Genomic DNA, 22927 nt, shown 5'->3' on the forward strand with positions numbered 1-22927 from the left:
GAAGCCCGGGGAGCTAAAGAGGGATGTTTCCAAATCCATCAGGGAGACACACTGCCATCTGCCTGCTCCTTTTAGAACTACTGTGTGTTTTCCCATTGCAGCTCGCTGCCAAAAGCAGAGGAACACTTTCCCTTCAGCACACCTTCATGCATAACCATAACCCTCGTGATCACTTTGGGCTGAAGCACTTAAGGATACGACAGCCCTGCAAGGAGACCCTCAGGAATAGGTGTGTTCTTGTCCTGTCTGTTTTATAGCTCTCACCCCCAGCAAAACTGAATCTCACCACCATTTCCCAGCAAGTGGGTTACCGCAAGCCTCCAACAAAGTTCACAATAATCAGTCCAGCAATTCAGTACTGTAGCACATTCTAGGATTCCTGACTCCCATTTAGTTTGTATCCCATCTAAAACATGCTAAAGGGCTTCTGTGTACAGTTTTACCCCTTGTTTTCATAAGCAATTTTCAAGTGCTATAGCATTCACGAGGTTTGATTTTTAACTTTCTAAGAACCCCTGCACCATTAAAGACGCTAAGGTCATGGGCATAAGTTAACTGTGACAAACAAAGCTGCCCTGACGCAATCATGAAAAAGAATTCAGCTCTTTTCCAGCCGTGGTGAATTTATCTCTGGAAGAACCAGAGCTGTTTTTCACATCTCCTAACCCACACCTCCCAAAAGGCACAGCCTGCTCATTTGTATGCAGCTACCAAGGCAGTCTACTTCAGAAGCCTGGAGCTTCTCATGTCCTGAGCCACAGGACAAGGAGAAAACTAAAAGGCATTCTTGACCACTCTGCATCAGACTGCAGAAAACATCAGAAAACACAGTTCAAGCTGACTTGTGGGCTGTGGTGCTCTATTTGATTGCAGAGTATTGGCACCATTTCTCAAGTCCCAGTTCCAGTGCCTTAAAAGAACATCAGCTGAAAATAGACCATGTGTTTTCCTAAAAATCACTTTTCCATGGAAGCAGTAACTGGTGTTGCTGCAACAATGTTGTTCGGTTGTGGATGATAAAGGAGAAAAGGACACACAACAGTAAAGTGGGAAGGGCGTCTCCAAATGAAGACATGTCTCTCCCAAACAATGCCTTTGTTTGCAATGGCCAACAGTAGAAATCTGTACATCTGTACATCACAGTGATCAACCAGAGTGACAATGTATGGACTGCTTTGCTCAATAGACTAAATTATCATTGGAGTTTGGTTTTTGTACCTTCTGTGAAAACCCCTGAAACAACCAGAATGATCAGTGTGTTCTTCCAGTACTGGAAACCCTCTACGCACTCCTAAAGCACAAAAAGCATAAAAGGGAGAACCAACCAAGATGCTTTCACAACATAAGTTGTCTGAGAAGAGTCACACAAGAAATTTCTAAGAGTAAATGGCTTTTAAGAAAACCCACTTACCTCACTCCAGGAGAAAAAATGCTGGGAGAATTTGGAGTTGAATCCAATCCTTTTAGATTCCCTAGATCATCCTCAGCTTCCCCCCACCCCAACTTTTACAACATGTGTTTACAACTCCCCAGGAGACTACATTTCACAGCTTCCCTTTGTAATTAGTCCTCCACTTCTATATACGGTTCTCATCTCTAGATGCAGAACAAGCCTCCAGGTAGAAAACTTATCCTATAAATATCTTGGGACAACAGAATTTCACTTCCCATTCCTAGTACTTACCATAAAAACAGGAGTGCAGGAGAACAGCTCAAGCTGCCAGATGAGCTTTCAGCTCTTGCTCCACTTTTCCAGCCTTTTCTGTAAATTTCTTTCTACTCTGAAGGCTAATTTTACTTTTGTATTGCAAGCAGCTGTGGCATAGCCCCACACCCCCCTTGTTAAGATTTAGTGCCCAAACCAGAAGGTCTTTCCTTGTTGCAATAATGCGACCTTTAAATGTAGGCAGCAAGGTTAATACTGAGGCATTATTTCAGAATTCATCACTTGAGCTGATGCAACTCAGACACGATCCCATTGCAGCGTGCTCATTTAAGCACTGCTTCCAGGGCTACAATTTTTCACAAATGCATTTATTCCTAATACTATGAAAAGGAGAAGGGGGAGGGGAAGAAAAGGAGGGGAAGAGAGAGAGAGAAGGACAATACGCCATTGTGATTTATTGTAGAGTAGATTGTCTGCAATAGTAGAGTGCTCTTTCTCAATCAAAGCTTTATTAAAGTCTGGTAATAAAAAGCTAAGTGTTTTTGGACAGGATAAAGGCAAAAAAAGGGTAACATGTTCATTTCAGGAACAGTCACGCCAGCAGCGTGTGCCTGAGAGCCCATGTTAAGGTCTTCAACACCCCCAGCCAGCTGGTGCCAATGTTAAGCACAGCCACCCGTAGCAGGGCTGTGCCCCAGCAGCTTGCTCCCTGGGACCTAGAGCACCATCTCCCATAAAGCTGGGTGTCCACAGAGCCGTGGGGCTCCAAGAATCATAGCTAGACATATAGGAGACTACTGCATTACTGCCTCTCTTTTCTAAGCAGTGCTCTTTGGGACTGAGGGAAGAGGGGATACCAAGGGAGAATGAGGTTCAACAGGATCATTCTGTCCAGCAGCACGGCACAGAAAGGAAAGTCAGAAAGAATATGAAGAAAAAACAGCTTACTTGATTTCAGCAAAACTGCCAGAGCCTCAATGGCTGCCCTGGGGAAAGAAGAGAAATGGAGAGATAATGTCAATTTCTTCGATAATTTTTGTAACCTTCATCTTCAGAGTCTTCTGGGCCAGGCTTCCCAGCTGGTCTAAATTGACAGCTTATGATGGACTTTGACAGAACTACAATGTTTTACACCAGCAGAGGATCTATTAGCCCTCTAGCTTTAGTGTTACACTGATTTGTAGTGACCATTAAATTTAAAGCAACACCCACATATCCAAAGTAATGAAGCAAGTCTTTAAACTGCTGCCCCAGGACTATTTCTTTGTATCAGAGACTCAGCACATGCCTAGTCCAGACGCCAGTACTTCTATCTACATCAGTAGATGATAACTTCTGCATCAAGCTGGGACATCCATGTCAGTATTTCCAGCCAAATTCTACTCCCTTCTCTATTTTCCCAAAACAAGCTTCACTCCCATCCTCAGTCCCTCCAGCTTTAACAGAAAAGAAAAATTAGTTTCTTTTAACTACGACAATGTCTTGGTATTGCAGAGGCATGTAAAGGTCCCCACCCAGGTCAGGAGTTGTAAGAAAGATGCTAGATCTATGCAGTAAGACCACTTGCCTCATAGAGCTTAGAGAGTAAGGAGGTAGAGGGGAAGAGATACAGAGATTTCTGTTGACCTTCTGTGTCATTTTAATGTGCAGGTAAGCAACTCAACCTGCCTGAGTCAGCATAGCACTGGTTTGAATGGGAGCTGGTCACTAACATTTGTAGCTTGAAAAGCTGAACTGAGACATCCTTGCTCCCCACCATCTGGAGGCAAGTTTTTTCCTCATGTGGTATAACCTCCATCCCACTAGCCCCGTGGAAGATTCTTTTCCAGTCATGTTCTGCTGGAGCAAGAATATTCATGTTCTAACCTGGCTTACTGCTGTGAAGTTTCAAGTGCCCACAGCTGATTAAGTAAATACAGCTACAAAACCCTCCATGCTCAAGGATTCCTTAAAATGTAATCTCTTTACAAACCAATCCCCAAATAAAATCGTATTAACTTCCATACTGAGCCAATTATCATCCTGCAGCAAGAAATAAATATTTTTTTGTCATCAAGCTGCTGTTCATTGTGTGTCCTAACAGCAGCTGAGACTAAGAAAGATTCAAGAGCTGGTTCTTGCTGATGCTGGGTCGACATCCCTATCTAATGTCATTCTTTCATAATGAATCTGACAGAGTTCAACAACAGTATTATAAACAAACTGCTAAAGAAATGCACACAAATACAGACAGAACAGGAAATCAGTAGCTAAAAATCTCACCAGTCGAAGCACAGTCATGCTCTCGTTGCTTTTTTAACTCCACCTAAACAGCAATCATTCAGCTGGTGGGAGGAATACTGTCATCCACCAGCTATTCAGCATGCTCAGAAAAGGGATATGCTACAGCCACTGATCACTCAGTCTTTCTCTTAGTTTAAAATTTGGGACAAAGTAAACAGCTCTAAGCAAGTTAAAATTCCGTCCAGAGCATCTCCCAAAGCTCACACTCAAGTATGTGACTTCTAAAGGAGACTACATTACATACCTATGTTTGCAGGCTAAAGGTGATGTCTCAATCACATGCCAGAACAGCAGAGGAGTGAAGGAAGGACCAGAATGTGTCTGGCTCCAAGCAGAAGAGATCTAAGGATTTCCTGTAGGCATCTGATTTATTTTGGGAGTGCTTATGAGCATTGCAAAGAGTTTCAGTAGAGCTACACCAATGTCATAATGTCAACATTGCCAGCAAACCTCTCATCAACCAATCAGCAAATCTGGATTTTCCAATACTTTTTTGGGGTCTGTAAACCACATTGTAGGCAGACAGCTTCATTCATCCTCAGAGGACCTCAGACCTCCCAAACCACGTTCTCGGATAGTGTAATCTCCTATTCCTACTATCTTCGAGTCCCCATTCTCTCTAATTCCTCATCACACCTGCCCCAGAAGACCTAAACTCTTCCTGGCCATACGATAGCTGATCCTTCAACAGCCTTGAGGCTTCAACCACCCCTGGTTGCTTCTCTTCTCCAGATCTGGAGGGAGCTGGTCTGCTCTGAGTCGAGGGATAAGAGGCATTTGGGCTTTTGATGTGACCTGGTAGAACAGGTTTGCAACCACTTTGCTTGTAAAGCTGAGAAACCCAAGACTATCATAAAGGTATAAGTCCACCCAGACGGTACTGCGGGATGGAAAATTCACACGTCCTGAAAAAAAAAAGGTGGTATCACCCAGATCCCAGCACCACTCAGTAGAATCAGAATTTTTTTATAATCACCACCTACTTCTGAAAAAACATTACAGGCTGCAGCTGTAGCTAGCTGGATTTCCCACATCCCAGGCTAACAGCCTAGACACATCCTCATCTCAGTCCATGCCTGTACATAGTACTGCAATAAAATAAACTGGAACCAAACTTTTCATCTTCTCAAGTACATTTCATCTCTTCAAGTACTGCAATTCCTCACAAGGGTTTTAGCACAGGCAATATGCAGTGTTCTGTACATCTTACAGCATGTACTCTACAGTTAGTCATAAGTAGGTGCAGACCCAGTAGACTGACCTCAATAGTATGCATTGCTTTAATTACTTTTTCTTTCAAAATTTGTTCTAAAGACGTGAGGGTAAACTGCAAAGCAGATAAAATAGGTTAAGGGATAAAAAGGACTTACCAAGAGTAGATCAAGCCAGCCTAACTTGATATCTTTGATAAGATAACCAATTTTTCTAGACAAGGGAAATGTGGTAGATCTGATTTATCTGTACTTCAGTAAAGTATTTGATATGGTGCCACACTGGAAATTATTAGTCAAGCTGGAGAACATGGGGATTAGTACATAAGAATTGCAAGGTGGGTAAGGAACTGGTTAAAGCAGCAATGACAAGATTTATGCCAGAAGAGAAATTATTAATCTGGAGGGAAGTTATGTGTGGAAGTCCTCAAGGATGTTTTGAGACTGATCTTATTCTATCATTTCATTAATGACCTTGGCACAATAAGTCAGAGTATACTAAGAAAATCTGCTGACCATGTGAAGTCAGGAGCTACTGCCAATAGCGGCTAGTTCAGAATATCTTTCAGGAGTAACAGGATGTTCTTGAGTTCTGAAGCAATAGAAGTCTGATGAAATGTAATAGTCAAAGTGCAAGGTTATGCATTTAGGGTTTAATAAGAATTGCTGTTATGAGCAAGGGCTCATAATTTGGAAATGAGCAGAAGGACACCCTGGATATATGAGCCCATTAGAAGATGAGGACAAGCATGACCCAGCAGGGTGACACAACCATGAAGAGGACAGATCAGGTCTCAGGAAAGCCACTGCCGGCGGAGAAGTGAAAGCATGAATGTTTTCATATAAGGCTTCACCTGAACGGCTGTGTGCAGTACACGGAAGGAACCATGCACAAAAGAGCTAAGGAAATCATTATGGTAATGGAGATGTATCTCATAAGGAGGCTTAAAGATCACAGTTTTGTCACCTTAACAAAATGATGGTTAAGAGACGACTTGATTGTTCTCCATAGACACACTGGGTGGGGGAGAAGTAAACACTGAGGAAAGCAGAGAGCTACTTAAGCTAAAGAACAAAGTTGGCACAAGGACAAACAGATATAAAATGGCCATGAATAAACTTCAACGGGAAATTAAAGGATGATTTTTAAGCACTGGAAAATGAAGCTCTGAAACAGCCTCTTGGCAGCGATAGGAAGAACAACCTAACGACTTTGAAAAGGGAGCTTGAATTGCTTATAATGGGACTGGTAGGCTCAGTTGCCAATGAGGAAAGGGTCTGAAAAAGTGACCCAGGAATGACTGTAGTCCTATATCCCTACATTTTAATCATAGATAAAATAGAAGTGTAGTGAGAAACAGGTATTCTAAGCACAAAGTTAATTAGCCAGGCCAGAACAAAACAGCTGCACCAGCTTAAGCTGAAAGTCTAAATAGCCTAGTATCCTGTGGCCAACAGCGGCCAAGGGAAGAGTGTAAGACCACAGCAAAAACAGTGCTAGAACTTCCAGAACAGACTCAGGCTCCAGCAATTTGCAGTCCAGAGATTTCATAAGCTAGCAGTGGTGCCTTTGGGAGGCTTTTTAGCTCTTAGTTGATTTTGCTTCCATATATTTGCCTAGCCACTTTTGAACTTATGCAAACTCTTAGCGTCCACAAGTATCCTGGGAAAGGAGTTCACGCTTATACTGTGTAAAGAGTTATCTACCTGCATTTGTTTTAAGCTTGGAGTTGTAATCAGCGTTGTAATTTACACTTTAAGTCAGCTGTCAGCAAACATCCCAAGAATATTACCTATCTGATCATCCTGGTTTCAGCAGGGATAGAGTTAATTTTCTTCCTAGTAGCTGGTACAGTGCTGTGTTTTGGATTTGGGACCAGAACAATGTTGATAACACTGATGTTTTAGTTGTTGCTAGGTAATGCTTACACTAGCCAAGGACTTTTCAGCTTCCCATGCTCTACCGACTGAGAAGGCTAGGGGTGCACAAGAAGCCGGGAGGGGGCACAGCCAGGAAGCTCAGGGACTGGCTGGGCATTGGTCAGCGGGTGGTGAGAAATTGCATTGTGCATCACTTGTTTTGTGTATTATTCTTAATAATAATAGCAATAATAATAATGTATTTCAATTATTAAACTGTTTTTATCTCAACCCGTGAGTTCTCACTTGTGCTCTTCCAATTCTCTCCCCCATCCCACCAGAGGGGGGGAGGAAGAATAGGCGAGCAGCTGTGTGGTACTCAGTTGCTGACTGAGGTTAAACCACAACACTGATGCTGAACAAATTCAAACATACAAAACACCCTATGGAAAAGAAATAAAACAAGAAGGCATAGAAGATAATGCAGAATGGACTTTCACAGAGAACAGCAGCAAGTTGACGGATGCATCAATAGGCTTACAGCAAGCCAGGCAACTGGTGTTTGTGATAATATCAGCACCTCTTAACGCCATATGGCAAACCAACAGCATCTTTTCTGGCATCAGAAGATATAATGAGATGAGTTAGCCTGGGACAGGAAGACAGAGAGAAAGGAGATAATATATTGTGCATGAGAGCAAGGACAGGGGGCAGGGAAGATGGGAACAGGAGGAAGAGTTTACAGGCACAAGAAAGATGACTTGATGAGCCATATGCTAGACCAGAGAATTTGATAGTGTGCCCAGTGCAGAACTCTGCATTTGTCTCAAGAAGGAATGGGGGGAAAAAAGAAATCATTAAAAAACCTGCCAAACCTGTCCAGATGCCTTCCTCTGATTTTCTGTTCTTTGTGGTAATACGTTAGTAAAATCTTAGCTGTTTTGTCAATCCTAGCGTATCTCAAAGGAGACTCATTTATATATTTCAAAAAAAAGGATGTATAAATAAAGTTGCCCATCTTCAAAGGCATAATAATAAATGCTGCTCCATAATCAGAAAACACTAAAAACTCCCTGTAGTAGCAGTTGAGACAGCCACTCTGAAGAATGGAAATCTTTGAAGTGTTTCCAAGTCAGCAGCTTGGATATCGAGGCAGGAGTACAACCAGCAGACAGATAGACAAACACAACTTCCAGATCCTGTGCTTAGGAACCAGGAGCAAAGAAAAACTCCACTTCCCAGGCCACAGCACAATTGGATTAGCCAGTAAAACCAGACTGCTAAAAAGCATAGATGAAGAAGTTTTATGTCTAGGTCACCCTCTCAGATCTGAGCTACCAGGACAGCGTGAGCTGGAAATCACTGCAGACAGAGGAGACTGAAAGCCAGGATCTCTTAGGTTTTCTTCTCCGCTCTGATCTCAGCTCACAAGTTGTAGCGCTGGGCAGTATGACTGACAACATTGTGCCTCTGTTTCTGTCTCTTGAATAGATAATTTATTTCTGTTCCACCCCAGTATTAAAAAAAAAAAACTCCTGAAAATGAAAAACCTCACTACAGAAGAGATGCATGGTGGACTACATGAAAGGATTTGAAGACTCATAAGACACATTGATGTTGGTACCCACCTGTTCAGGACTAGCTTGGAACTATGGACTGGGAACAGCAGAAAAGCCAAAGATGGAACAAAGAAGTGATCCAGAAGGGCTCTGCAAATCAGCCCCCAAGTAATTTAACCAGCCTTCCTCTCCTGTGAGATTGTACCTTTTACATGCTTAAGCATGAAACATCCTCCTCAAATTATTGGATAAAAGCTAATGACTTGGTGCTTCATTAAATACCTCTTCAGACTTGATACCTGATCTAATTCCTAAAGGTAATCACACCTGGATAATAAAGACATAAAACACTACTTTTTATAGAAATGTAAGAAAAGGTTCTGCCCCTGCCTGGCAACCCGCATTGCTTCAGCCCATGCTCCCTCCTTTTGCCCTTCACCCTGCTATTTCTCAGTATACTCACTTGTTGCTGTCATGTTTATTTATATCACAAGCAGCATGGGGCAGGGACCATGCAACATATACTTGTACAGCATCTAGCACAATGGGAACTCTGACTGAGGGCTCAAGGTATTACAGCTTACAGGCTTAAAGCCCCTAAGCTTCCATAGCTCCTGTCTCCGGGAGGAATTAAGTGCCCTTGAGTGTACATAGCTGCATTTTTCCTCCAACCCCTGGGACTCGTACTTAACTACTGGAGTTTATACAGTCACAGAGCAACTCACTCAAAAGACAATTTCACATTTGACAACTGAGAGACATTTAGAAACAACACGTAGGCACCATTACAATAGGTGCTTTATAAATCCTACCAGAAGGTAGATCTCATCTGAGACAGATGCCTTGAATAGTCATTTCCCTTGTGGCCCAGAAATACAGATCTTAAATATGCAGGCACTTGCACAGTGATTTGTTTTGTTTTAAAGGCTTAAACCCAGCAGCTTCACAAGTCTTGGAAATATGGGTGGGCAAAAGCTGCTTATGCTGCTGGCATTTTCATAGTACTGCTGGTCTAGGACTTACACAAAAACACCCATCATGTCCACTTTAATTCTAGCTTGTTAGCTAGGCATTAAAACTTACGCTAAAGGCAAAGCCTGCTCACAGTCTGCAATGTCCCACATGCTGCCAACAGGTGGAGTTTGGAGATCCAGCTGTTGTGCACAGATGTGCTTTCAGTGTAATGCTGAAGGAAAGGGAATAAAAAAATCACACGCTCCTTTTCTAATGGTTACTTCAGTTCCAGCAACCAGCTTTTTTCCCTCTGGAAAAGCACACACTGTCTTTAATACAAATACATCTTCTATGGAACCTATCCTCTGTGGTGCAATTCATTTTGCTGAATAGAATTGGTGAGCAAACAAAAAAGTGTACAAAAATTAAACATATGCTGATCAGTATTTCCTCCCCACCTTTAAAGATTTCTATAGGTATTAACTGTTAAAGGAGGGTTGTGAGAGGAAAAAATAAAAGTCTACACAAGTACCAAAGTCAACGCTAACAGCCAACAAGACTTAACAGCAAAAGGAGTGATGATTCCCTGCTTTTTAACCCTATAACATATCCAGAAATTAATTTTCTCCTATCTTGCATTTTGCTGAGCTGAAGTCAACGTGTTGTCCAAAAGATGTGCTGCCACTCATAGAGAAGTTACAGTTATGATGCAGAAGCCCCAGTGTGAGGCCCTCTCTTGCTCTCATGGCTAATACAATAAGCATATCTCAGTTCCCAGGTTCAGCTCAAAGCCTTCACTGTAGCATCTTCCAAACATCTCTGCCTGCCCTGCAGCCTGTTAGGTTAAATCAGTGAAAAGGTATAGCCTTCCAGCCTCTTTCATCTCTGCCTCCCAGAAAGAAGAGTCACTTCAGGGTTATCCTCCAGGCAACCTTACAAGTATCCTGCTCTCTCTCATGTACAAGTACAGAAGGAGAGACAGCTGTATCCTAGAAATTCAACCTATTCTTTACAGCTCTAAATTAAATTAGCTCCAAAGTAGTAACAAAGAAGAACAAGGTACAGGAAATAAACTTAAATCCTTGCCAAACAAATGCCCAGGCATTTCTTACAGCGTGGTACAGAGCTGGCACTGCTTCCTCAGGCAGAAGCCATACCTCAGAAGACTTCCCATTCCTGCCAACTCCCTCTCTGGGGTCAGATGTCACCAATATGGCTGAGGCAGGCTGTGACAGCTTGTCATTTACATCAAGATGAAGGGGCTGGAAGGATCACAATCAGACAGGTTTCTTAACAGATTCATCACCCAGGCAGTTTCAGGCTGACAGTGTGAGAATCCAGCTCTCCCATCCAAGGGACACACATAAGGGGACTGAGAAAGGGACTTGATGCTATCCTTGATTGATTAAGAGGAGTGGTGAGGATACTCATCAAGGCCACATCAGATACCAAGCACCAGCACAGCCCTACAAAACATCTCATGCACAATTAAAGCATGTCAGTGAGTGGTGTTAAATCCCCCTCCTTTCCCCAGACAACTATCTTCCAATCCCAATTCAGTTACTAGTGAGAAAGAGTCCAGTGGTCTGTTGGCTCACTCCTTAATTGTCAATTTATTCGTAGCTTATCAGTTCACCAAGCCCTCACCAGAGCAGCTTTTGCTCTGGAGATCCCAGGGATTGACATACACATTGTGCTCGTGGCGAGGTAGGTGGCCAGTGCACGGGGGAGATACCCAGCCGCATTCTGCTTGCTCCTGCATCATTCTGCCTCAAACTTTTCTGAATGCTGTGTACACCCAGAGCAAGGGCAGGGGGAGGGACACAATCCACGTACCCGGTGAAACCCTGCTTACTGCACAATGAAGCCAAAGGGCACTGCTTGGTGACATACCCAGGAACCCTAGGCTCAAGTCTCAGCAGGGCAACTGTGACTTCTGTCCTCATTACAAAAAACTGCATTGCAGGTGCTTTGCCATTGGGGAGTCCCTGATGGTGAACTATAAAAGAGAAGGTAGAGCTTGGGGGTACCCGGGACTTTATGATGTCAGAAAATGAGCCTGCACTCACACTATATTGCCTGCAAACAACTGCAAGATTTTTATTTTATGGATATTATCAATTGCTGGTGGTGAGATATCCAAGGTCAGCTTGTGTTGCCGAGAGTCCAGGTAGTGAGGTATCTAACATGTCATTGCTTGTGCCCAGAGATGCTTGAAAGCATAAAAGAGAGGCTGGTTTCAAAGTAATCAAGGCTAAGAGCTGTAGTTTTCCCTGACTACTGGTTAGTACAAACCACCTCTAAGGCAGCAGTAATCTTAGGGTACACCACCTTTAAAAAGCACTTTGTAATGAAAGGCGCTCTTGAGCTGTAAAGCAGCAGTGTTTGAAATAGCAACCTTTACTGCACGTAACTAGGCTGCTGTGATGGATGGAAATTTTGAGTTTTCATCTACAGCCATTCCTGCAGTTTCACTGCTTCGGATTTTGAGGTTTGTTTTGTTTGGGGTTTTTGGTTGGTCTTTTTAACCAAAGAAATAAACATCTTTCAGGGAAACTAATCTTAAAAGTGTGTACAATTTAAGAGACTTGAAAAGAACATGAAATATGAAGCCGAAGGACTGAGAAAGCACCACCTTCCTTGATCTCTACCAAGAAACAAGGCTGACTTGTGCGGCAAGCTTTTCTTTAAGCAAAAGTCAGATGCTTCAGAATAAAAAGGAATGACTGATATTGAGCACAAGATGAAAAACTGTTTTTTCTTTTTAATCTAATGGTACTGTTTCCATATTACAAGGTTCTAGAAATAGATCCATCAGTTTGATTTTATATGGCACTTCACTTTCCCCTCCGGTCCTATTCAGATGAAGCACATCCATAAAGTCCAGCCAAAGGAAACTTAAAGCTTAAAACCTCTAGGGAAGAAAGCTGGCTTGAAGAGTTTCTTTGAATATGCCAGAGCAAGAAGTCATTTCATGCAAGCATAGCTACTGGAATCGTTCTCCCTGTGCTGCATGACAAGATGCAACTTGGGTGGTTGTGAGCTGGCAATAGTGTCATAACATAACCCTATAGCCCTACTCAGTTCTGCCTGTTGGCGAGCGTCCAGTTACAGCCTGCCTGTAGCACTACGGCCATGGTTTGCATGTGTGAGTAACTGTTTACACATCAGCTGCAGCACTGACACACAGTGTTACATCCACACTTGCAGTAGGGAGCAAGTAGAAAAAGATATTGAGGCCAATTAATGTTCTTGCGTGCAACACTTTCCACTTATCAATCTCCATGTGCTTCCCAAGTAGGTAAGCATCATTTCCCTCGTTACGTGCACAGGTTAGGCAGTTTCTATATATTGCTTTTACCTAAATCCCAAAGGGTGGTGGTCAGAGTTAGAGCTGCCCAAAAAGCTTACATGCAAGTGGAATTTCAACAAAATATATAGAAGAAAATATACAGAAGCTGTCACCAATTTTCTCCTGTTTTCCAGCTACCCCCACTTTTCATTTCTTCTGATGATTGTGTTCCCTCACACACGTACTTAGCCCTTCAGCACTGAATTTACTGTGAATTGGGCACTTTACAAGTTTGATGGTCTTAACTGATGCTGCCGAATATGAACATGCTTGGAAATATTGGGGTATTCGTTTATAAGCCGCACGTGTACACAACGCTGAGCTTAACTGGTACTATTAAATCAGTCTCAAATTGAGATGAACGCATAAACGTGCTTGAGAAACACAAAGTAACATTCTCTTACAGATTCACATTAGGCATCTTGACCTGAATTTAAAGGGCATTTTTGTGTCTAAACATGAAGCTAGCACTCAGCAGGATTTTTCAAAGCCCTTTTGTATACTAAGGTCAGAACTACCTTTTAACTGTATGAGTTAGGCCTTTAACCTGCCGAGAGGCTTTCTATTATGGTTACATTCCCTTTCATCTTCACACATCTAAATATGTCTGAAAATTCAGACATTCATTCAGAAAACTCAGTCCTCACTGACCCAAGTCCCTTCAGTCAACACCAATAGCCAGTTTATAAGAATTTTTTCAAATCTGTCTTGTATGCAAAAGAAATGTCAATTTTACCTGCTGTGTGTTGTTGAAACAGAGGACTGCAAGACACATGTAGAACAGTGCTAGAAACATATAGTACTAACTATTTTTGCTGCAGGCAAGTACAGTAAACATGCAGTCGTTGGGAAAATAGATGTTACAGTTGCAGAGCAGGAAGGAAAGCTTATTAACTTGCCTGGGATTTTCAATAAAGGTTTAGCAGAAAAAAAAACAGCCATCCTGCTATTCACCTCCCCCTGCCATTCTGTGGTTTCTCTCTCACCTGACAGGTGGGAGGGAGAAATCTGGATGCTGCTGTATTGTGTAGTATACACACAAAACTTTGCAGGAAAAAGAGCCAAAGTATGGAAAGCAAACAGCTTTTGCACTGCCCTGCAGCAACTTTCCGGACATAAGATCTCCAAGCTGTGATAGGAAAGGCAGAAGAGTCATCTGAGGACATGTGATCAGGTTCAAACTACACAGGATAGATGTTGCAAATGAGGACGCATCTTCTGCAGAAGCCGTCTGTGCAAATAGGCTGAGCCACCATCACAAAAGGCCACAGCCTCAAACACAGCAGCAGATGCACCACCAACTCCAACACCTGCTGTGAATTTGTCCTTGTCCTGTCCTCATCTCTGCAGCTCAGGCAGGAGAGAAGTAGAACGTCTTACTGCAGGGAAGGCAACCTACAGGCTGCAGATCAGAGATGAGGCTCTCTGCCACCACGGTACCTCAAGGTATTTAGCATTTCAAAGAACAACAAGGGGCTATATAAGGTAGCAATGGGAATGGCATAGGTAGGGTCCTGAGAAAGAAAGATGTATGTTTAGTAGTATGCCCAAGAGTCACAGCAATAGTACTATCTGTCAGCTCACCCATGTTGCCTTCCATATAGCACTTTGCCCAGCTGGTGACTGAGATTCACCATTCAGAAGGCATTGACTTTGGGAGGATGAGTGGGAAGACTGTACTACCAGGGGCAGCCAAAGCACAGCCTCAGGTTTCATCCCCGCGTCTACAAGCAAAGAGATTTGAGAGCAGGCAGTATGCACTAGTCTTCAGTGCAACATAGGTCACTACAGCATCATGGAGCTTGCAAGGCTGGTTGAAAGCCAGCATCTGGCTGCTGTGGCTGATCCAGCCAACCACAGACTAATGAATTTTCAGTTACACATATATAATTCCTTATTTAGCAATAATCTGGTGACTAATGAATTTTCAGTTACACATGTATAATTCCTTATTTAGCAATAATCTGGTCACATCTTAGTGCTGGTGCCTGTTCTTCACAACATTTGGCTAGAGGATTTAGAAGGAAGAAAAAGTCAGTAACAAGCCCAAGTGCAACAAATACCAGATCAAATTCTCCTGATAATTACTGTGTGAAGTCTGCAGTGTCCCACTGGCATAACTGCAGGGGCTTTTTGAAGCAGTAATTTGCAGAAGCCTAAATAATAAAAGTTAGTATATGTTTTTCCTCTCTCCTTTCATTGGAAAGCTTCCATCTGATATAATCAAGCCAAACTCTGGGATTTGAAAACAGACCATATCAAAGCCAAGGCTGGTAGAACTTGAGCTGTAAATAAAAGAATGAAGTGATGGGGATAAATAATTAAGAAGCACTGTAAAAATTATGAGGATTATCAGGATAGTTCTTCCACATGTCCTTGTTTTTTCTACACAAAAAAATCTGGAAGGTGGCAAAAGCTGGAATGGCCACAAATATGTAAATGCAATTTAAAACAACAAAAAACAAGAAGGAAATGAAGCTTTTGAGTAGACAGTGAGAGCTGTTGTGCCATTGCCATGTAAGTCCTATGGTCCACACAAAGCCCAAACTATATTCATGGGATGATTCTTTTTTTCTTCTGCAATAGTCTGGCTGTTGCTGCAGGCTAACGGTAAAAGCTCAGTCTCAGAGCCATGACCTTTCCAAGGTTTACACTTCAGGGGAGTTTCCATTCCCAACCCCAGAGCTGCAGCCGTATTAGGAGCCAGCAGCCCTGTTCTTCCTCACCAGCCACTTCCTCAAGTTTTCAGGTTCTCCCCTCCATGTTCCAAGCCCTGTCTCTGAACACATCCCAGAGCAGCTCAATTCTGAGTTTGTTTATTTACAGATTTTACTGGCATTGCTGCCACTCCAAGTGTTGCCCTGGAGATAAAGAAACCTAGAAGAGCCCTGCCAGAATTAGCAAGCCAGAGACCTGTGCTGCATCTGTAGCACTGCTGTTACAAAGCCTTCTCTCCCTAACAAAACTCATTTCACCTGCACTTGGTAAATAGCATTTAAGATTTCTCTTTTATTCTCTATAATCAGTGTGCAATAACTACCCAAAAGAGCCTGAAAGAGACTGTGAAGACTTTGGAGTTTGCTCTCCTGCCCACTGGAAATGAGTCAGTTGCGTTGCCTCTGTATTGCTAAAACCAGCTACCCCACTGCTGCTGCAGCTGGTGCGGCTCCAAGAGTGCTGTCCTGACAGGGAACCCTAGCGCTGAAAGGCTGTTGTTAAGGGCTTTGACACTGTGTCATATAACTCTGCTCAGGGCAGGTCTAGTCACTGTTGTGTTTTAAAATCACTGATAGTTCTAGAGACTGGCTTACACTTCACCTGCCAGCGTTGCCAGCACTGGTGGAGCTGGAAAGAAGCCACAGTAACCCCACGAAATTCTTAGTGATGTTTTCCTTGTGGGAACAGCACCTGCTTGGGGCGAGCATTGTGCAAAATTGTTGCTGTAGAAGCTCTGCACTGAGGCTTCCTTTCATTGTTGTTTCCATCAAATTTCCCTTGTCTATCTTTGGACTGAAAGCTTTCGTGGGGAGGATTTCACAGCTGCTTTCTACCCCCTTCATAAGGGTAACAGGCTTCTGGGTGGGAGGAGAAATGGCAAGAAATCAAGTGAAAGGCAAAGGGGAGGAGATTCCCGTGCTCTCATGTGCGCTGACACACCAGTGAGTGCCCTCAGCTTTATCTACTCACTTTCTGGCCTCTATCAGAGATTCACATCATTACCCAACTCAATGATTTCTGAGGGAGGATTGTTTCTTTTTCTCCTTGACACAGGAAAATGGATGTAGGAAAGACAGGCAGGGTGGGCACTTGCTCATCACCACTACAACGCAAATTCAGATAGGCTTTGCTTAGAAATCCCTTCCCTCCAGCCCCAGTCCCCCAGGGTTCTCTGGCTGATGCTTTCTGAAAGCATTGGCATTTAACATCCACCTCAAACATGCTTACAGGGTCACACAACCATGCTGCTCAACCCTCTCCTTGCTCTGCCAGCTCCACATTCACTCCACAGTCCACTTCAACTGCCTTGTACCTGAGCGTAAAACCTTTCACAAATTCACTACTGCTTTTCTCTCCCCTTTGTCATTTTCCCCCTCTCTATCTCTGTCCTCACTGAATGCCTCAGACACAACTGACCGTACCCTCACTACCCTTAGGAAGGCATTAGAAGGGTGCAGTTTTAAGTGTATACATTGAGCATATGAGAAGTCTGATCTCAGGTGACTTGCCCCCAGTAACACACCGTGTCTCAGATTAGCGCTTCATCTTTTGTCTTCTACCTTCTCTACTCTTATAGCCCTACCACCACTGGTGAAAGCCTTCTCTCTGCAGATCAGGAGCAGCTTGCCCTCTCGTATCAGATAACCCATCAACTTCCAGAAATCATCCCAAACCCTTCATTTCTTCCTCGATTGCAAAATATTTTGTAATCCTCCTAGCTCTCTGTTCTCATTTTTTTTTTTTAATTTTGATTTGTTCCACTCTGTTCCTTCTGTGCTATTTACAAAATGCTTAGCATAACCACTACACACCAGTCTTGACCTATCCTTCTATGGAACTGTCATACTCAGCTACAAGGAATCATTAACATTGATAATTCATTTAACTCTGGGAAATACTCAGAGATGCAACTGATGTATGAAATCAAGTCCTACCTCCCTTTGGGATGGGAGTGACGGTGGTTTCCCCAGCTACATGGGGGATACACCTCAGAACTTTAAGAGGCAACGCAATTGCAATGCAGTGAGGCACCCGAGTGTTAGCTTTAATCTAGTTAGCACAAAGACCAACAGTGAGACAGATATGGCAACATGAATAACACTCCCAGACCGGATAATATGTCCTAAGAAGCTTGGGTAGCCCACGCTGGAGGCCCTGCTGCAAGCTTTAACAGTTGTTAGCAGAATGAGGTGAATTAAAGCTAGGGCGGAAAGACTCTTCCACCCAACGAGCACAGAGTTGCCTGCAGTATAGACATACCAAAGCCATCATGTGAGGTCAGCCATGAATTGCCATCTGCCATAGCCACTGGGTGTGAAAAGTCAAGAACTTGAGAACAGGAGCAACTTGCCCTCATACCATCTTTCCAAATATAACCCGCTAGCTCACCAAAGGGGAAGGAATAATGGGCAAGCAAAGAAAGGCCTTCAGTTGAAAGCATCGCTTCTTTTTCAAACTGTTATTTCTACCTGAAATAGAAGTAAAACATAAGCTAGACCTAAAAAAAAAAGCAAACATCTCTTTCAAAATAACAGTCTCACTAAATGGGTCCATTTATAAACCAGTTCCTCCCTTCCCATGACATATCAAGTTAAGCTTAGAAGTGGATTTCTCTTTAGTGTTCATTCGCCATTTTTTTTATGCCACAGAGGTAGGTGTATCTGTGCTTAATCTTGCCATACCAGAGGCTACCAAGAGATGGCACCAGGGTTTCTGTATGCAACATGATTACCTGGTCATCTGGAACAACCTTGGTATATAGTATTCCTCTCTGCCTCATCAATTCTTCATCTATTTTCAAATCTCATCTGAAAGCATCTCTTTTCTCCCTTGCCTCTACCTCTTAATTTTTCAATTTCTCTCTTCTGCTGCTATTAACAGTACAATGTCAGTAAAGTATCATTCTGCAACGCAACTCTATTTACTCTACAAAGCAGCACTGAGATACCATCAGTCTGAAATGAGATTTTATAACTTATTATTAATATTAGAACAGGTCATTCTTTGAGAGAAACCACACAGACCATAAAAAGAAAAGAGGAGAAGGAACTGCATAAAACTGGGACACCTTTGGCTCCAAGATCATTTCTTCTATTACAATGGCTCATTGCATTAAATTTGAACACTAGAGTTTATTTACTTATCTCAGTGATGTACCCATCTCTGCTCCATGTTATTGAGACATTAGTCAAGTTGAAAAGACACTTGATATAAACAAAAATTTTAAAGGCAACCCTTTTTTCCTTGTTGCTGGCATAATCTCATTCAGAACAGTATTTACCAGTTTTATTTAGCAGGAATTCTAGGCTAAATCCCATGTAGATCAAGGCCAGATGGGAAGCAGGTCATTTAGTTGTGACATAGCTCAAAAGAAATTTCAGCCCCTCCTGTGAATTTTCTACAGGGATCAAATGAACCAAATAGCAATTTGAGAATAAGCAGGCACTAAGCATTGATTAATTCTGACCACATTCCAATAGAATCATGTGTTAGTTTCCAATTAAATATCCAAACTGCTCAACACGATTAATGGCAAAACACAGACTAACAAGAGGAATTAAGGATGATTTTCTTTTGATCTCCTATCAGGAATTGTTGCCAAATAAACAAAGACATAAAGCTGTGTGTGGAGCATTCCTCAAAAAGAACCCATCACAACAGCTACCATATCAGGTTGCAGAGGAACTAATCACCATGTTGGTGTGTTGAGTTTCTTCTCATTCTCAAAATATGGGCTGGCAATGGCCATGCGACATGTTCTTCTGTTCAAGCAGAGAGCAGCTGACAGTTTAGGACAATCCAGGAGATGGAATTGCAGCAAATGTATATGGTGGTCTACCAGCAAGAAGTTATCCAGGATTAAGGCTGAGGAAACTCTAACTGCCTGCGCACTGGGTCTAGGACGTGTTTGCAATTTGATCTCTTCCACGTGTCTCTCCATCATTCTTAACAGAAGAGATAATTCTAGTATTCAGGTCATCCCTGCTACACGTCTCCTCTCTTTTTGTCTAACAGACATAGCCCACTGCTGTTCTGATTTCTTCTGTTGTTGTTAAGGTCACAGGAGATCTCTTTTACAAGCATTTGTTGATGTGGCAACTTGGACACTTTTCAACACTATGGGCTCAACACTTACATTTTATCTTGCACCAAAAGCACCAGTTCCAAGATGGGAAAACAGAATCTCAGTTGTGTGCAAACAAAACAGGTTTTATAGAAAAGCAGAGTTTTATATATATATATTTTCAAAGCCTATTTTTAAGCAATATACAGCCTCTTAACTTATATCTTCAGCATTTCCAGGGCCTTTGTATTCTCCTTGGTCAATCTAACACAAAGTCTCATTAAATACAGGCCCATCAGATTTGGGCTTTTAGCTTTAGATGTGCTCTCTTGATCACCTTGACATTCCTCTCTTCACTTGCATGAGCTCTGCTTTCGGTACTCCAGTAAAAACCTTCCTCTAGCTCACATTGTGACAGAAGTATGTGATAGAGGAATCACTTCCTGACCACAGCAACGGTATCATCATTATTCTTACATGTTTCAGATTCATGAGTCACTCCCTACCTCAAATCACGCCCAAGCACACATCACCAAAGACAAGACATGCGGTGTTCTCATTTCCTCCTGGGTTTTGAGCCCTTACACTAGTTGAAAGGACTGCATTTTCCAAATCTTTGTCAGCAACCATCTACCTGACCCAACCTTAAGTGACCATCACGCTACTTCCAAGTTATCCACTCCAGACTCATCCTCCAGTCAGCAGAGCTAAACACACACTTCCAGGCCACCTCAAGTTTCTAGAGGCAAACATTTGATACGGGTGAAGAGAACCTTGCTTCTTTCTTCCTTTAGTATGTGAGGAGTCCAGATATCCACCTCAGATGGAATAGAGTTACATGAAAGGATTTCCTCCCCTTAATGGAAAGGGAGATTATCGGCAAGTGTCTGAGGAGCTGGGACCATCCAATAAGCACCAAACACAAGAAGAATTGTGATCAAGTGTCAGAAGTAGGCAGTGCTGGACATGAGCAAAGGCAGATAATTTCTGCATGTCACATTTCCTACTGAATTAATTTGGCACCATTCCCAGACCTTTTTTATTCACTTTCCACTTTTAATTAAGCAGTCAAACTTTACTGGAACAGACCAGTGCAGGAAGCCAAGTTTTGTGAATATTCACAGAAGGAGTTTTTAATTCTGACGAATACTCAGTCTTGTTGCAATCTCTCCTATGAGGTTTATCCGATCACTTACCATTAGCCACCTCTGCTCAGTGTGGTAAATAGATGTAGCCACAAAGAGCTTTGAGAAACAAAGACATTTTAAAAGACTCTCTAAATTGCTTTTAATAAAACTACAGAAATAAGACTGCCCGCCAACATTTTAACAGCAGAAAGAGATAACGTAATGGAGGGAATGACTCAGACACAAGCCACACCATCATTTGCTATTTTCTAAAACACAGGTCTTCCTCATATGAAAGAATCATAAGTTCTGGATTTTTGTTTTCACTCACTTTGATAATCTACTTTCAACTTGAGGAGTCCTAGAAGAGGCCTGCACAACATGTAGCCACAGATTATGTACAGCCTTCAAAGCCATCAGCCTGACATGCCAGCAGCCTGGGGAGGCTATCTGATGCTCGACCACCTGGAGACAGTCATGCAGAAGAGACCCAGCTCCTGCATGGCCAGAGAGCAAACATCTGCCACCGTCACATTCCACATAAATCTGCCCACAACACATCCAAATATCTCTCCGAACAAGTAAGTTGGGAAAACGAGCAAGGGTGTTGAAAGGGCCACTGTAAAGTAGAAGGGTAGAAGATATGGAACATATGGGGACTAAGTAAGGTGAAAGGAGCAGGGGTCATTGCACTCTGTGGGTCATCAGGGATGTTGCATTAGAGAAGGTGTCGATGGAGAGAAGATCTGAGCGTCCCACACACACACTCGTATCAGATATCCCAGCTACTGACATAAACAGAACTGAGAAAAACAGAACATCACCTGGCTTTATTTTAAACTACCCCTATAAAAGGGTATCAGAAAACTTTCTCTGCAGCATAGCATCACGAGAGATGGGCAAGACAGTCTAGGGCCTCTATCTCACTTGGATTTCACAGTGCTTAACTCAAGAGTTCTCTAAACCTCAATGAGTTTCACATTTTTTCATGTGGCTTTTACTCCAGGTATGGATAGTCCTGGAGAGATCCACACAGTTATGGCACCAGCAACCTGAAGACCCCAAATGCTTAACTAAGACCAATAAAGTCCATGAGTCACAATCTCAGGGGAATCAGAGCCACTTGGCATGCACCCAGAGAAGGTCAGTTGGAGCATGGGAGACTATTTCTAAATAACCCAGAGCTTTGCCACTGGGAAAAATAAATATAACTATGTATCTTGTTTCCACATCTTAGCTGGCTAAATAAATAGCTCTCATAGTGCACTCTCAGGGCAGACTCTTAAAGTGACCTTGGTCCTGCTGCTGCCCAGGACAGGAGAATGTGGGTGTATCCACAAGAGAAGTGGTGCATTTTCGATGCTGCATTCCTGGCAGCTGATCAAAGAACAAGGGTAATCTCAACCCCCACAGTTGCCGGCTGTTCCTTCCCAGCAGGAAGGCAGATCATGGTGGCACACAGTTACAAAGTGGAGAGAAGGTATCAAGGGCAAATACAAAGGGAGAATCAGAGACTTGCTGGGAGAACATTGGAGTTTTCCTCTATAAGCAGGTTACAGACTAAGGTTCTCTTCAAGTTCCATACCGATAGCCAAAGAGAAACAGATGGTTTTGTGACCAACTAACTACACCAAAATAACCCACTCCAGATTTCAGCATAGCCACATAGCGACTTTGGGAAGAGCTACACCAGTGTCAGATGGCCAGGAGCACATGCTGAACTAGAAGCATAACCAAAGCACATAACCCCTTTTTATTCTTTCTCCCCATCTCAGAAAACCCATCCATAAGCTTCCTCCCCCAGTCACCCTACAAATTTTTAACTAGAGCAGCTCAGAAAATAAAAGGACATTTTCACATGTACCCACCTCCATTTTCTGATGAACTGTAAAGATGCCTGGGATTTTCAGACCATAGCTATCCCAGGCATTCACTAATGCTGGGAAAAAAAAAGATCTGTAACCCACCCTACAGTCTGGACTTCTGGTCTCAGGACCTAAATTCTTGTCAACATCTCTTGAAGTCACTCTCCCCAGTGAGAGCTGTGTTTCCAAATGGACTGCAAGTAAGCATTTATCCCTACAGAATAATAAGAAACTAGTGCCTTTAAATAGGTTGCAAGTGTTTTTTAAAA

At 42.7% G+C, this 22927-nt stretch overlaps 1 protein-coding gene across 1 annotated transcript in view; it reads right to left on the reverse strand.

Moving 5' to 3' along the window:
- Positions 1-22927, reverse strand: part of AGBL1 (ATP/GTP binding protein like 1) — a 279246-nt gene that overhangs the window by 245084 nt on the left and 11235 nt on the right. Inside the window, exon 6 of the mRNA XM_009276632.1 lies at positions 2615-2652. Coding sequence (XP_009274907.1) covers positions 2615-2652 — 38 coding nt within the window. The remainder of the gene's footprint in view (positions 1-2614; positions 2653-22927) is intronic.

Source organism: Aptenodytes forsteri, unplaced genomic scaffold (assembly GCF_000699145.1).
Source record: "Aptenodytes forsteri isolate BGI_AS27 unplaced genomic scaffold, ASM69914v1 Scaffold1, whole genome shotgun sequence".
Classification (NCBI taxonomy): Eukaryota; Metazoa; Chordata; class Aves; order Sphenisciformes; family Spheniscidae; genus Aptenodytes; species Aptenodytes forsteri.